Raw genomic sequence first — 13,636 nt, 5'->3', positions numbered from 1 at the left:
GGAGCAATTATAAAGCAAAATTGCTTACCTTGTAATAGGTGTTATCCCAGGACAGCAGGATGTAGTCCTCACATATGGGTGACGTCACTGAACGGAGCCCAGGCGGGAAAGCTTTCTGTCAAAGTTTCTAGAAACTTTTGACTGGCCCTGTGAGGCCACTGAGCATGCTCAGCATGCTATGATATTCTCTGCCATAGGTGTCTCTCTTCAGTCTGTTATATAGCATAAGCGTTAGCAAAATAAAATAATAAAAGTCTGAGGCCCAACTCCGCAGGGTGGCGGGTGGGTTCTGTGAGGACTGCATCCTGCTGTCCTGGGATAACACCTATTACAAGGTAAGCAATTTTGCTTTATCCCAGGACAAGCAGGATGCTAGTCCTCACAGGAGTGAGGAATAGCGAGGAATAGCGAGCTAGAGGCTGAGTCATGTTGTATTGAGGCAACAGTGAAGTATTGTTGTTGAAATGAGTCAGCCGAAGATCACAGAACATTGGATGTAGAAGGAGTTGGGATTAAACTGGAAACAAGTTCTTTAAGACAGATTGTCCATAGGCTGAATCTTGTCTTCCTTCTTTGTCCAAGCAGTAGTGGGCTGCAAAAGTGTGAAGAGAACTCCATGTTGCTGCTTTGCATATGTCTAGGATTGGCACTGAACGAAAATGTGCTACTGAAGTTGACATTGCTCTTACTGAATGTGCCTTTACTCGCCCTTGAAGAGGAAGGCCTGCTTGTTCATAGCAGAACTCTATGCAATCTGCTATCCAATTGGATAGGGTATGTTTACCCACTGCTTTACCCGGTTTGTTTGGATCATAAGAAACAAAAAGCTGAGTGGATTTTCTGTGGACTGCAGTACGATTTAAGTAGAAAGCAAGTGTACGCTAACAGTCCAGGGTGTGTAAGGCTGTTTCTCCTGGATGGGAATGAGGCCTTGGAAAAAATGTGGGTAAATTTATGGATTGGTTCAAGTGGAATTCCTTAACTACCTTGGGAAGGAATTTTGGATGTATACGGAGAACCACTCTGTCATGTAGGAATTTTGTATAAGGTTCGTATGTGACAAGTGCTTGTAACTCACTAACCCTTCTAGCTGAGGTAATGGCTATGAGGAAGATAGTCTTCCATGTGAGAAATTTAAGATTACAAGAGTCGATGGGTTCGAAAGGAGAGCACATGAGTCTTGTTAGTACCAAATTCAGGTCCCAGCTTGGGACGGGTTTTCGAATTGGTGGTTTAAGATGAGTTAGACCTCTCATAAATCTACTTATGAGAGGATGAGTGGATATAGGTGCATCTCCTATCTTGTTATGGTAAGCAGAGGTTGCACTTAAATGTACTCTTACAGGGGAAGTTTGGAGACCAGATTCCGAAAGATGGTATAAGTATTCCAGTAGAGAAGCTGTGGGGCAAGTGAAAGGATTTATATCTTTTGCTGAGCATCAGAAAGTGAATCTCTTCCATTTAGAAGAATAGTTCTTTCTTGTGGAAGGTTTACGTGAAGCTATAAGCACTTGAGATATGTGACATGAAAGATTGAGTGGTTGTAATATCAAGCTTTCAACACCCATGCTGTCAGGGATAGGGACTGAAGGTTGGGATGTCGTAACCGGCCCTGATCCTGAGTTATGAGAGTGGGAGCTACTCCCAGGTGAATTGGATCCCTGACTGAGAGGTCTAGCAGTGTGGGGAACCATACTTGTCGAGGCCAATACGGGGCTATGAGTATCATGGACCCCTTGTCCTGTTGTAGCTTCACTAGAGTTTTGGTTATGAGCGGTATTGGAGGATATGCGTATAGTAGGCCTGAGTTCCAAGGGCGAGCAAAGGCGTCCTTGGCTGGCTGGTTGTTCTGTTTGTGCAGAGAACAGAACTTGTCCACTTTGTGATTCAGATGTGACGCAAAGAGGTCTATTGTTGGTTGACCCCAATGTTGAAATATCCTGGTTGCTACTGCAGGATCCAGGGACCATTCGTGTGGTTGGAAGTGATGACTGAAGCGATCTGCCACTACATTGTGTATGCCTGCCAGATAAGTGGCTCGAAGGAACATTGAGTGATTCAGGGCCCAGCCCCAAATCTGTGCAGCTTCTTGACAAAGGAGATACGAGCCCGTACCTCCCTGTTTGTTGATGTACCACATGGCAACTGTGTTGTCTGTTTGGATGAGAACAGACTTGTGTGAAAGGCAGTCCTGGAACGCATGCAGTGCATAACGTATCGCTCGAAGTTCCAGAAAATTGATTTGATATGTTGCTTCGAGTTTTGTCCAAGTCCCTTGTGTGTGGAGATTGTCTACATGAGCTCCCCATCCCAAGGTGGATGCATCTGTAGTTAAAGTAATCTCTGGGACTGGTTGTTGGAAAGGTAGACCTTTGCACAGGTTGTGCTTGTTGGTCCACCAAAGTAGAGATGATCTTAGTTGGTGGGTCACTTGAATTGGATAGTGGAGTGGTTGAATGGCTTGGATCCATTGTGACCTTAAAGTCCATTGGGTAACTCGCATGGCTAGCCTTGCCATAGGAGTAACATGAACTGTGGAGGCCAAGTGACCTAGCAGTATCAGAAACTGATGAGCTGTGGTTTGTGTCCCTAAGGAAATGGACTTTGCTAGTAGAATGAGGGCCTCTGCTCGTTCTATAGGTAGAATGGCCTTTGCTAGATTTGTGTTCAGCTCTGCTCCTATGAATTGAAGTAGATGAGTTGGAATGAGATGGGATTTTTGATAGTTGATGAGAAACCCCATGGAGTGAAGTAGAGCAATTGTTCTGAGGAGAGAAGTTATTGCTCCCTTTTGAGATGGACTCTTTATGAGCCAGTCGTCTAGATATGGAAAAACATGGACACCTTCTTTGTGTAAGTGTCCTGCTATTACTGCTAGACATTTGGTGAAGACTCTGGGAGCAGAGGCCAGTCCAAATGGCAGAACTTTGTATTGGAAATGATGGTGGCCTACTGTGAAGCGCAGGTACTTGCGATGAGGAGGGTATATTGGAATGTGAGCATAAGCATCTTGAATATCCAGAGAACAAAGCCAATCTCTTGCTTGAAGAAGTGGAAGCATGGTCCTAGAGAAACCATTCTGAATTTTTCTTTCTTTAGAAATTTGTTGAGATTTTTGAGGTCTAGAATAGGACGTAGGCCTCCGGTTTTCTTTGGAATGAGGAAATATCTGGAGTAGAATCCTCTGCCCTTCTGTGTCCGGGGCACTGGTTGAATGGCCTTGGATCTCAGAAGGGTGGATAATTCTGTTTGTAATTGATGAAGTTGAGAGTTTTGTTGATGACAGGATGTTGGTGGAAACTCTGGAGGAATGGAGGTGAAATTTAGTTTGTAACCTCTGGCAACTATGGAAAGAACCCATTGATCTGTGGTTATGGATTGCCAATTTGTGTGAAAAAGGGATATTCTGCCTCCCACTGGAAGATTTGGCTTGGGATTGCAAGGTTGAATCTGTTCTCTGGTGTAGTCCTCAAAAGCCTGTTGCAGGCCCTGTCTGTGCAGGAGGTTGTGGACGGGCAGGTCTGGATTGTCTGGCTTGAGATCGCTGTGTTGGCCTGGTAGATCTACCCCTAGTTGTTTGTTGGTAGTACCTGCGTGGCCTGTAGTAAGAACGTCTCACATCCCTACGTGGAGGACGACGAGAAGGTTGGTTAGCAGGTTCTTGAGGGGTTTGAGACAGTTGTTTGAGTGTCTCAGTATGATCTTTGAATTGTTGTACAGCCTCTTGAATTTTATCTCCAAAGAGATTGTCACCGAGACAGGGAAGGTCAACAAGCTTATCTTGTACCTCAAGCCTGAGGTCAGATGCCTTGAGCCAGGCCCACTGGCGAGCAGTGATTCCCGCTGCTGCTGTTCTTGAAGCAGTTTCGAAGTTATCATACACTGCTCTTACTTCGTGTTTTCCTGCCTCAAGACCTTTTGATATTATTGCTTGAGCAGGCTCTTGAAATTGAGTGGGTAAGGAAGTGATGAATTGTTCCATCTCTTTCCAGAGATTTCTCTGGTGTTGAGTTATATAGAGTTGGTATGCAGAGATTTTTGTGCTCAGCATGGAACTCTGATAGATCTTCTTACCCATGGTATCTAGGAATCTGTGCTCCCTGCCTGGTGGGATGGAGGAATGTGGGCGCACACGTTTAGATTTCTTTTGCGCTGATTCCACAATGACAGACTGATGGGGCAATTGTTGTTTGTGGTACCCTGGAGCTGGTTGAACTATGTAGGTAGTTTCTACTCTTTTGTTGACTGCAGGTATAGAAGCTGGGTGTTCCCAGATTCTCTGCTGAAGATCCAACAAGACTTCATGTACAGGTACTGTTAGTACCTGTTTGGGTGGATCCACGAACTGTAATACTTCAAGAGTAATAACTGTAATACTTCAATACTTCAACCTGCTCACCTCCTTCCAGTGATAAGGTGAGCCGCGCAGGGTGGGACAAACGGAGCAAAAGCAAAAAAAAATAAAACCAACCCGCACTAGGCCCTGAGAGCCTCGCAAGAAGGGAACCACGCCCCTAAAGGAAACAACAGGCCAATCAGAGGGCGGCAACAGCCCTTTAAATCACTGGAACTCACCGGCGGCGTCGCACGCCCGAAGGAGCGCGACCTAAGGGGCCTGCCCCTTAGTGCGCCCCTTGGTGAGCCCCAGGAATTAGAAAGAAGGCCCCCTTCAACAGTCTACCTCGCCTCAGCATTGGCACACTAGAATCACAGCCAACATTCTCGCACCCATCCAGCCTCCAGCAGCATTCATCCAGCTCCCATCCAGCCTCCAGCAACATTCATCCAGCACCCATCCAGCCTCCAGCACCCATCCAGCCTCCAGCAACATTCATCCAGCTCCCATCCAGCCTCCAGCACCCATTCAGCCTCCAGCAACATTCATCCAGCACCCATCCAGCCTTCAGCAACATTCATCCAGCACCCATCCAGCCTCCAGCACCCATCCAGCCTCCAGCAGCATTCATCCAGCACCCATCCAGCCTCCAGCAGCATTCATCCAGCACCCATCCAGCCTCCAGCAACATTCATCCAGCACCCATCCAGCCTCCAGCACCCATCCAGCCTTCAGCAACATTCATCCAGCACCCATCCAGCCTCCAGCAGCATTCATCCAGCACCCATCCAGCCTCCAGCACCCATCCAGCAACATTCATCCAACACCCATCCAGCCTCCAGCAGTATTCATACAACACCCATCCAGCCTCTGCCAGTCTAAATCCAGCATCCATCCCGTCCTTGATCGCACAACTAGACCACTATGCCACCAGAATTCTCAATCCCTATTCTTCACCGCAGCTTCCGCAACACAGATAAAGCAATAATGCAACCGCAGCCACGCTCCTCCAAAACCCTCATCCCAATCTTAATCACCCCTCTCAGCCAACTACTAGGTCTCTCGCTATTCTCCCTAACTCTTTTCAATGCACAATCCATCACTAAGAAAACTCTGATACTCAATGACTATCTCTTAGACGCCAAACCGGACATCTGTGCCATAACAGAAACTTGGCTTAAACCAACAGATATAACCCTAATAAACCAACTCCCCACACAGATGTACGACTTCTTCTCCCTCCCCTGACTAAAGAAAAGGGGAGGAGGCCTACTGCTAGCAACCAAAAAAAGAACTGAGAGTCTCCCAACTCCCAATAAAATCGGACTCAAAATTGAAAATAGGCCTATTCAAAACTAATGAACTCCAAATCCTCTTAGTTTACGCCCCTCCTGGACTCCTAGACGCAGATGCCTCCATCATAATAGAATTAATTGCAAAACACATAAACCTGGACTCCCCTGCCTTGATCCTAGGAGATTTCAACCTTCATGTCAATAACACCACACTCACAACTAACTGTGAAACCCTCCTCTCCACACTCTCAGCCTTGGGCTTCCAACAGATTATCAACAAGCCCACCCACAAGGCAGGCCACACTCTGGACCTCATTTTTTTTTATTTAATCTTTATTAATTTTCCAAAATTACAATAACAAAAATCTTGTCATGTAAGAAATACAAATGCATTATCAATGAGCTTATAAAGGTAAACACCAAACATATCTTAGTAATATTTCCTTAAAAAGACAAAATCCTCATCAAAACTTAATGCATTTTCACATAATAGAGGTAATAGTGTGGGGGGCGTATAGAAATACAGAGGAGTCCAATATTAGGTAATTAGAACTTGAACATGGTTGACCAAGAGGATATATTAACATTTTAACCTTCATTCGATGTTACAACTGTCATTGGATATTTAGAGCTCAGAAATTCTCTCAATTGTGGAATATCAAAGAAAATATAGGTTGACCCACGCCAGCCAATAACACATTTACAGGGGTACTTTACAATGAAACTAGCACCAAGAGCTATGACCTCGGGCTTCATCTGAAGAAATGCTTTACGCCTTACTTGGGTGGCCTTAGCCAAGTCAGGAAAGATCCTGACTAGACCACCACAGAAAGGTACCCTCAATTTCTTATAGTAATTACGCATTATTACATTTATATCTTCCTCTGCAATTAAAGTCACTAATAGAGTCTCTCTTCCAGTGACTTCTACATCAGACGCTTCCAAAAATTGCGTTAAGTTATCCATATTATCCAAAACATTAATTCTAGATGTACTTTGCTTCTGGGACAAATGTAGTATCTTTTTAATCACGGGAATTTTCTCCTGGGGAATTTCCAAAAATTCTCCCAGGTATTTCTTTAGTGTTCCCAAGCACTGTTCATCTTTTACCACCGGGAAATTCAGAAAACGGAGGTTCAAATGTCTTATGGAGTTTTCAAGGTACTCCATTTTTCGCAGCGTTGCTAATCTTTCTCGAGAGAAAGCAGCTGTTACTTCCTTTAAATCTTTAACCTCTGTTTCTATTTTCTGGATAACCGTTCCTTGTTCCTGCAATATATGCTGGTGATCATGTGCTACCACATCTAATTTAGCTGAAACACCAAGTAGCTTATGAGATTGTTCCTGTAGCTTTATATCCATTCCAGCCATTAACTCCCATAGGGAGTCTAGAGTCACAATAGCAGGTTTTTCAATCCGATAAGCGATTTGACTCACCCCGTCCTCTCTAGAAGTCGAATCCATCTCCTCTACTGCAGGCCTCTTATTTCCTCCTTCTACTGCAGCTCCATTAGCTCTTATCGGGGTCGATGTCGTCGCTACCCCTGGGCTGGCTCCCTCTGCTCCCTCCAGCCGGTCTGCCTCTATCGAGCTTACTCGAATCAGCCCAGCAGCCTCGGTTGTCCCCAGGGGGGAAGCTAGCTGCATAATTCTCGGGTTAGGCGGGCTCAGCGTTATTTCTCCCGGCGAAAGGGGCTCTCCTCCTACCCCTCCGCCAGCGGGAGGGACGGCCCGCCCCATAGGTACCGCAAAGTCACGGATAAGCTTCTGGTCGGTGGGTAGAGTAGGCTCAGAGGGAAAGACCTTAACTCTGCCCTTCCTTTTATGAGGCATTCTTCAGAGGAAAACAGCAACGGCGTGCTGTAAGTTGAGGAAATCTGGAACAAAACTCAGAGCGTCCGTGACCTGCTGCCTCTCAGTCGGCCATCTTGGTTACGCCCACCAGGTCGATCCTCTGGACCTCATTTTCACGAACTCTGGCATCAAGCACTCATCCCATCCTGTTTGCACTCAAGTCCCCTGGTCGGATCACTCATTAATATCCGCCACTTTCTTAACGACAGAAACCCGCAAACCTCACTCCCCTCAATCTCCATTCCCTTACAGAAGATCTTGCTCTTCCAATGACCTCAGCTTCCACCTGGCTAAAGAACTTCCAAACTTAAACCTTGCAGATCCCAACGCAGCCTTATCATCCTGGAGCAATATCACAGAGGAAATAACAAATAAATTATGTCCTCTTTCAACAAAAACACTCAACCTAAATTCACCAAAGAGACAACCATGGTTCACCAAGGACCTACGGAAACTCAAACAAACCCTCAGAAAAAAGGAAAACCTATGGCGCAAAACCCCTTGTGCCAGTACACTTTCCACTTACAAATCTGCCCTCCACCACTACAGGAACACCACACTAAAGGCAAAAAGGGATTTCCACGCTCACAAGATTCACGACCTTACCTTTGATGCAAGAGCCCTCTTCTCCTACGTATCCGAACTAACTCAACCTAACTCACCTTCTTTCCCCAGTGAACAAGCACAAGCTAAAGCAAATGAACTAGCCCTATTTTTCCAAAATAAAATCTCCAATCTCTTAACCCTCCTCCCACCTAACCCCACCCCTCTGACTAACTCCCCCCACATCCCCAACAAGACAATCTCACTGGACACGTTTGAACCTACCACCGCCTTAGAGATCCAATCCCTGCTAAAGAAAATAAAACCTTCATCCCATCCCTTCGACCTAATACCGTCAAAACTTCTTCTGTTAATACCTGAAACCATCTCTAAACCACTTGCAGACATTATAAACTGCTCCTTAACACAGGGAATCTTCCCTGAGGCACTAAAAATGGCTTCTCTTAAACCACTACTAAAGAAACCAGACTTGGATCCCATGAACCCAAACAACTTCCGCCCAATCTCCAATCTGCCTTTTGTAGCAAAGATTCTGGAAAAACTGGTCAATTCGCAACTCTCTACCTACCTCGAAGATCATGAAATACTACACCCCACACAATACGGGTTCCGCAAGACCTTAAGCACTGAAACTCTTCTCTTATTGCTAACTGACCACCTCACCATGGGCTTGGACAAAGGACAATCGTTCCTACTAATTCTACTGGACCTGTCGGCAGCCTTCGACACTGTCAACCATGCCACCCTCCTCAACCGCCTTTCAGACATTGGAATAACAGGCTCTGCTTACACTTGGTTCAAGTCTTTCCTCTGTAACAGAGGCTACAAAGTTAAAATCAATAATAAAGAATCTCCCCACTACAATTCCTCACAAGGAGTTCCTCACTATCCCCAACTCTTTTCAACATATACCTTCTTCCTCTATGCCAACTGTTAACTAACCTACAACTAAAACATTTCTTATACGCCGACAACGTTCAAATCTTGATACCCATCAAAGAATCTCTCTCAAAAACCCTCAAACACTGGGAAAACTGCCTACAAGAGATCAACCAACTCCTCGCTAATCTAAACCTGATTCTAAACTCGGCCAAAACGGAACTCCTCCTCATCACCCCCGAAAACAGCAACTCCCCACAAACTGCACCATTTAACACCATTGCTACACAAGCAAGAGACCTAGGGGTAGTAATAGACAAACACTTGAACCTAAAATCATTTATAAACAACACAACCAGGAACTGCTTCTACAAGCTGCAGGTAATCAAGAGAATGAAACCACTACTACACTTTCATGACTTCAGAACAGTCTTACAATCCGTAATTTTCTCCAAGATGGACTATTGCAATTCAATCTTGCTAGGTCTCCCATCCTCATCCATAAAACCACTTCAGATGCTACAGAACGCGGCAGCCAGAATCCTGACAAATTCCAGAAGAAGAGACCACATCTCGCCAATTCTATCTAATCTTCACTGGCTGCCAATACACTACAGAATCCTACACAAGTCCATCACCATCATCCACAAATCCATCCACTCACAGGCCCCTCTCAACCTCCAAATCCCCCTCAGAATGCACACATCATCCAGACCTATCAGAGACGCCTACAAAGGCTCCCTGACCGTTCCCCCAACTAAAGCTACACTCCATAAGGCACTCAGAGACCAGGCCTTTTCTACAGCGGGCCCCTCTCTTTGGAATACCTTACCACTGGATCAGACTTGAACCCTGCTTACCAACATTCAGGAAAAGACTTAAGACTTGGCTATTTAAGCAAGCCTTTCCGGGGTCAAATATCCATTGAGAGACCTTACTGCCCAATGTAAATATCCATAAAGAGACATCACTGCACACTGTAAATAAGTTACCTCTGTAAATATTTTTTACGCCGCTATCCTTGTCTCCTTCCTCCCCCAGTTCTACAACCTTGTTTTATTGTAACTTTTGCTTCCTCCGCACTTGTTAAAAGAACAGTTTTTGCACCCCCTGTTATCTGTAAACCGGCATGATATGATCTTATCATGAATGCCGGTATAGAAAAACCTTAAATAAAATAATAAATAATAAATAAGAGTTTGTGCTCTTGTGTCCTCTTCAGCAGTCAGCTTAAATGGAATGGAATCAGACATAGTTTGTATGAATGATGAGAAGGAAAGATCTTCTGGGGGTGATTTCTTTCTTCTGTCAGGAGAAGAAGGATTGGACATGAACTCCTCTGATGAAAATTGAGAGGGTTCATCATCCCAGGAGTCTTCTGAATCTTCCCTGTAAGTTGTCTGAGTCACTAGTGTTGATGGGACGTGAAGCCCTGAAGGTCCAGGTTGTGGATCATCGATGAAAATATCAGCAGATATTGTCCTTGGTGTGATGGGTGGTAAGTTGTCGATGACATTCTGATACCTTTGTCGGAGGCGACGGTAAAATGCCTCATCCTGGACTTCCAGAGGTTGATCACGTTGTGGCAGTGATGCTGTCGTTGAGATCATCGATGAAATTTGAGATAACATCGATGTAGATTGTGTTTGGAGCCTCGGTGTGGTAGTTATGAAACCTGTCGAGGATCTTGGAAGGAAAGATATTGTTGTCATCGGTGTTATCACCGGCATCGATGTTGAAGGAACAAACATCGGCATCGATACTGACGGTGGAGGTATCGGCGTCGATGTCAGAGTCATCGGCATCGATGTTAGGGTCATCGGCATCGATGCTGGAGGCATCGGCATCGATACGGAGGGTATCGGCATCGATATCGAGGGTATCGGCATCGACCCGGAAGTCGGCATCGACAGGCCTGTCGGAAGTTGTTGCTCCTGTAGAGCTTGTAAGACAGCTTGTCTAATAAGTGTAGACAATTCTGGCTGTTGTATGTGTGAAGACACCAATGGTGTATGCGGTGGCGGTGCCGCGATGTCCATCGATGACGTCGTAGGTGTCGGTGACAGCGAAGGCCCAACCACTGACGTGTCTTGATTTTTAGGCCGCTTCGGCATCGACTCGTCCTGGGACACCGATGCGGATGATGATTGATGTCGATGGCGATGTTTGGTTTTAGAACGTTCTGCCGACTTTGTGGAGATCACAGACGATGGCGAGGACGGTCATTCACCGGATCCATCCGGACGCGGTTTTTGAGTAAAACTCTTTTTGTTGCTCCAGCCGGAGACGACCTCAGTGCTTTTGAGGGAGAAGGGATTAGCTGAAGAGAAAATAGGTGTTCCATCTTCTCTTGCCTGGCTTTTCTTCCCTTGACTGTCATTTCTGCGTATTTGGTGCATGTACTGACATCGTGTTGTTCCACGAAGCACAGTACACACTCCAAATGCGGATCGGTAATAGACATATTGGGGTAGATTTTAAGACGAGCGCGAATAGCCTACTTTTGTTTGCGCTCCAGGCGCAAACAAAAGTACGCTGGATTTTAGTAGATACGCGCGTAGTCGCGCGTATCGGCTAAAATCCTGGATCGGCGCGCGCAAGGCTATCGATTTCGTATAGCCTGCGCGCGCCGAGCAGCCTACCCCCGTTCCCTCCTAGGCCGCTCTGAAATCGGAGCAGCCTAGAAGGGAACTTTCCTTTGCCCTCCCCTCACCTTCCCCTCCCTTCCCCTACCTAACCCACCCACCCGGCCCTGTCTAAACCCCCCCCTTACCTTTGTCGGGGGATTTACGCCTCCCAGAGGGAGGCGTAAATCCCCGCGCGCGAGCGGGCCTCCTGCACGCCGGGACGAGATCTGGGGGCGGGTCCGGAGGGCGCGGCCACGCCCCCGGGCCCACCCCCGGAACGCTCCCGACACGCCCCGAAAACGCCGCGCGGTTCGGGCCCGCCCCCCGACACGCCCCCCTCCGAAAACCCCGGGACTTACGCGAGTCCCGGGGTTCTGCGCGCGCCGGTGAGCCTATGTAAAATAGGCTCACCGGCGCGCAGGGCCCTGCTCGCATAAATCCGCCCGGTTTTGGGCGGATTTACGCGAGCAGGGCTCTGAAAATCCGCCCCATTGTGGTTGCAGACTGGGCATTTTTTGAAACCGGTCGCCATTTTCGATCGACGGCCGTCAATGAACGAGCGTGTGTGTGTGTGAGAAAAATTTTCGTCCAAAACTTTTTTAAAAATACAGTACTCACCAGCCGGCGAGGTAGAGAGTTTCCTGTGACAGAGAATATAATTGACTTTTCAGTCAAAAAAGAGATTCCCAAACGTTAGGGCTATCGGTCCGCGGTGCGAACGGCAGCGCAGAAAAGTGAAGACTGAAGAGAGACACCTGTGGCAGAGAATATCATAGCATGCTGGGCATGCTCAGTGGCCTCACAGGGCCAGTCAAAAGTTTCTAGAAACTTTGACAGAAAGCTTTCCCGCCTGGGCTCCGTTCAGTGACGTCACCCATATGTGAGGACTAGCATCCTGCTTGTCCTGGGATAAGCACAAATGCACATCACCATCCATAGAAACATACTATAAACATCACACACATACACTACTAGTAACAGAAATCTGTTTTGTGAATATATTGACTATTTTTCACATTTCAGTACATGCAAAGATGTAGACTCATAAGTCATACACACAGACTTGCAACTTATAGTATGTGCAGAGATTCATAGCTCCCATGTAAGGCTTATAATTCACAATCATCTGGCTCACATGTGCAACTTCATAACTCACATATGAGGTCACAGCTTGCATTCATACCAGTGATCCACTGGTAAAATTGTGAACACATAATTTAGCTCCACTTTCAATGTATACAAAATAGTAACTCATACAGACTCTCATAACTGATACAAAGTTCACAGAGATAAACAGCTGATTCAGTTTAGGGAAACTGGGTTCAAACAAGGAGACACAGCACAGATGTACAGTTCACAGATACGGATACATATTAACATAAACACATAAGTCTGTGCATATATATGAATACAGAAAATTTCCAACAAAATCTAATATATGAATCCATTAGCTGCTACTCACCTCTCCAGTCATTGGCACCTGAAGGGCTACCACATAGTTGTACTGAGGTCCTACAAGACCCCATGATTCTGGAACAGAATAGACAGTCTCAATTGTCACCTTCAGCAAGTTACCATTTGAGAGCTGAAACTCAGAAAGCAGGGATTCAGGTACAGATACAGACACTTCCAGAGATGACTGTAAGAGAACATAAAGAAATCGGTGGAATTTATGATGACTGACATCTAAAAACATAGTGACTCAAGGTCATATACTTTAGGATCAGCTGTACAAATATAACTGTTCTAAGAGAGTAAGGGTCTTATTAAAAAAGGAAAATTAGTTCTTACCTGTTAATTTTCGTTCCTGTAGTACCATGGATCAGTCCAGACAGTGGGTTGAGCCTCCTTTCCAGCAGGTGGAGACAGACTAAAACTTGCAGGATGCCCTACATCAGGACAGAGCCTATCCTTTCACCCTTCAGTATAACGTATGTCAAAGCAGAAAACAATAAAACCAAGAATAGGATCAAGCAAGTAACCAAAAGCTCAACAGAGCAACCATAGATTAATGTAGAAGCATGGTATACTTATACGCTCTTGCATAAACTTGGTATAAAATACCCACCAAGGCTTCCGGT

At 45.9% G+C, this 13,636-nt stretch overlaps 1 protein-coding gene across 5 annotated transcripts in view; it reads right to left on the bottom strand.

Annotated features, from left to right (window-relative positions):
* The window catches only part of CFAP70 (cilia and flagella associated protein 70), a 351,702-nt gene that overhangs the window by 225,964 nt on the left and 112,102 nt on the right, over positions 1 to 13,636 (bottom strand). For all 5 annotated transcript variants that reach the window (XM_029576140.1, XM_029576137.1, XM_029576141.1 and 2 more), the window contains exon 6: positions 13,018 to 13,194. In XM_029576140.1, the coding sequence (XP_029432000.1) occupies positions 13,018 to 13,194 (177 nt within the window). The remainder of the gene's footprint in view (positions 1 to 13,017; positions 13,195 to 13,636) is intronic.

Source organism: Rhinatrema bivittatum, chromosome 14 (genome assembly GCF_901001135.1).
Source record: "Rhinatrema bivittatum chromosome 14, aRhiBiv1.1, whole genome shotgun sequence".
Lineage (NCBI taxonomy): Eukaryota > Metazoa > Chordata > Amphibia > Gymnophiona > Rhinatrematidae > Rhinatrema > Rhinatrema bivittatum.
This window is presented reverse-complemented; position numbering and strand designations above follow the sequence as displayed.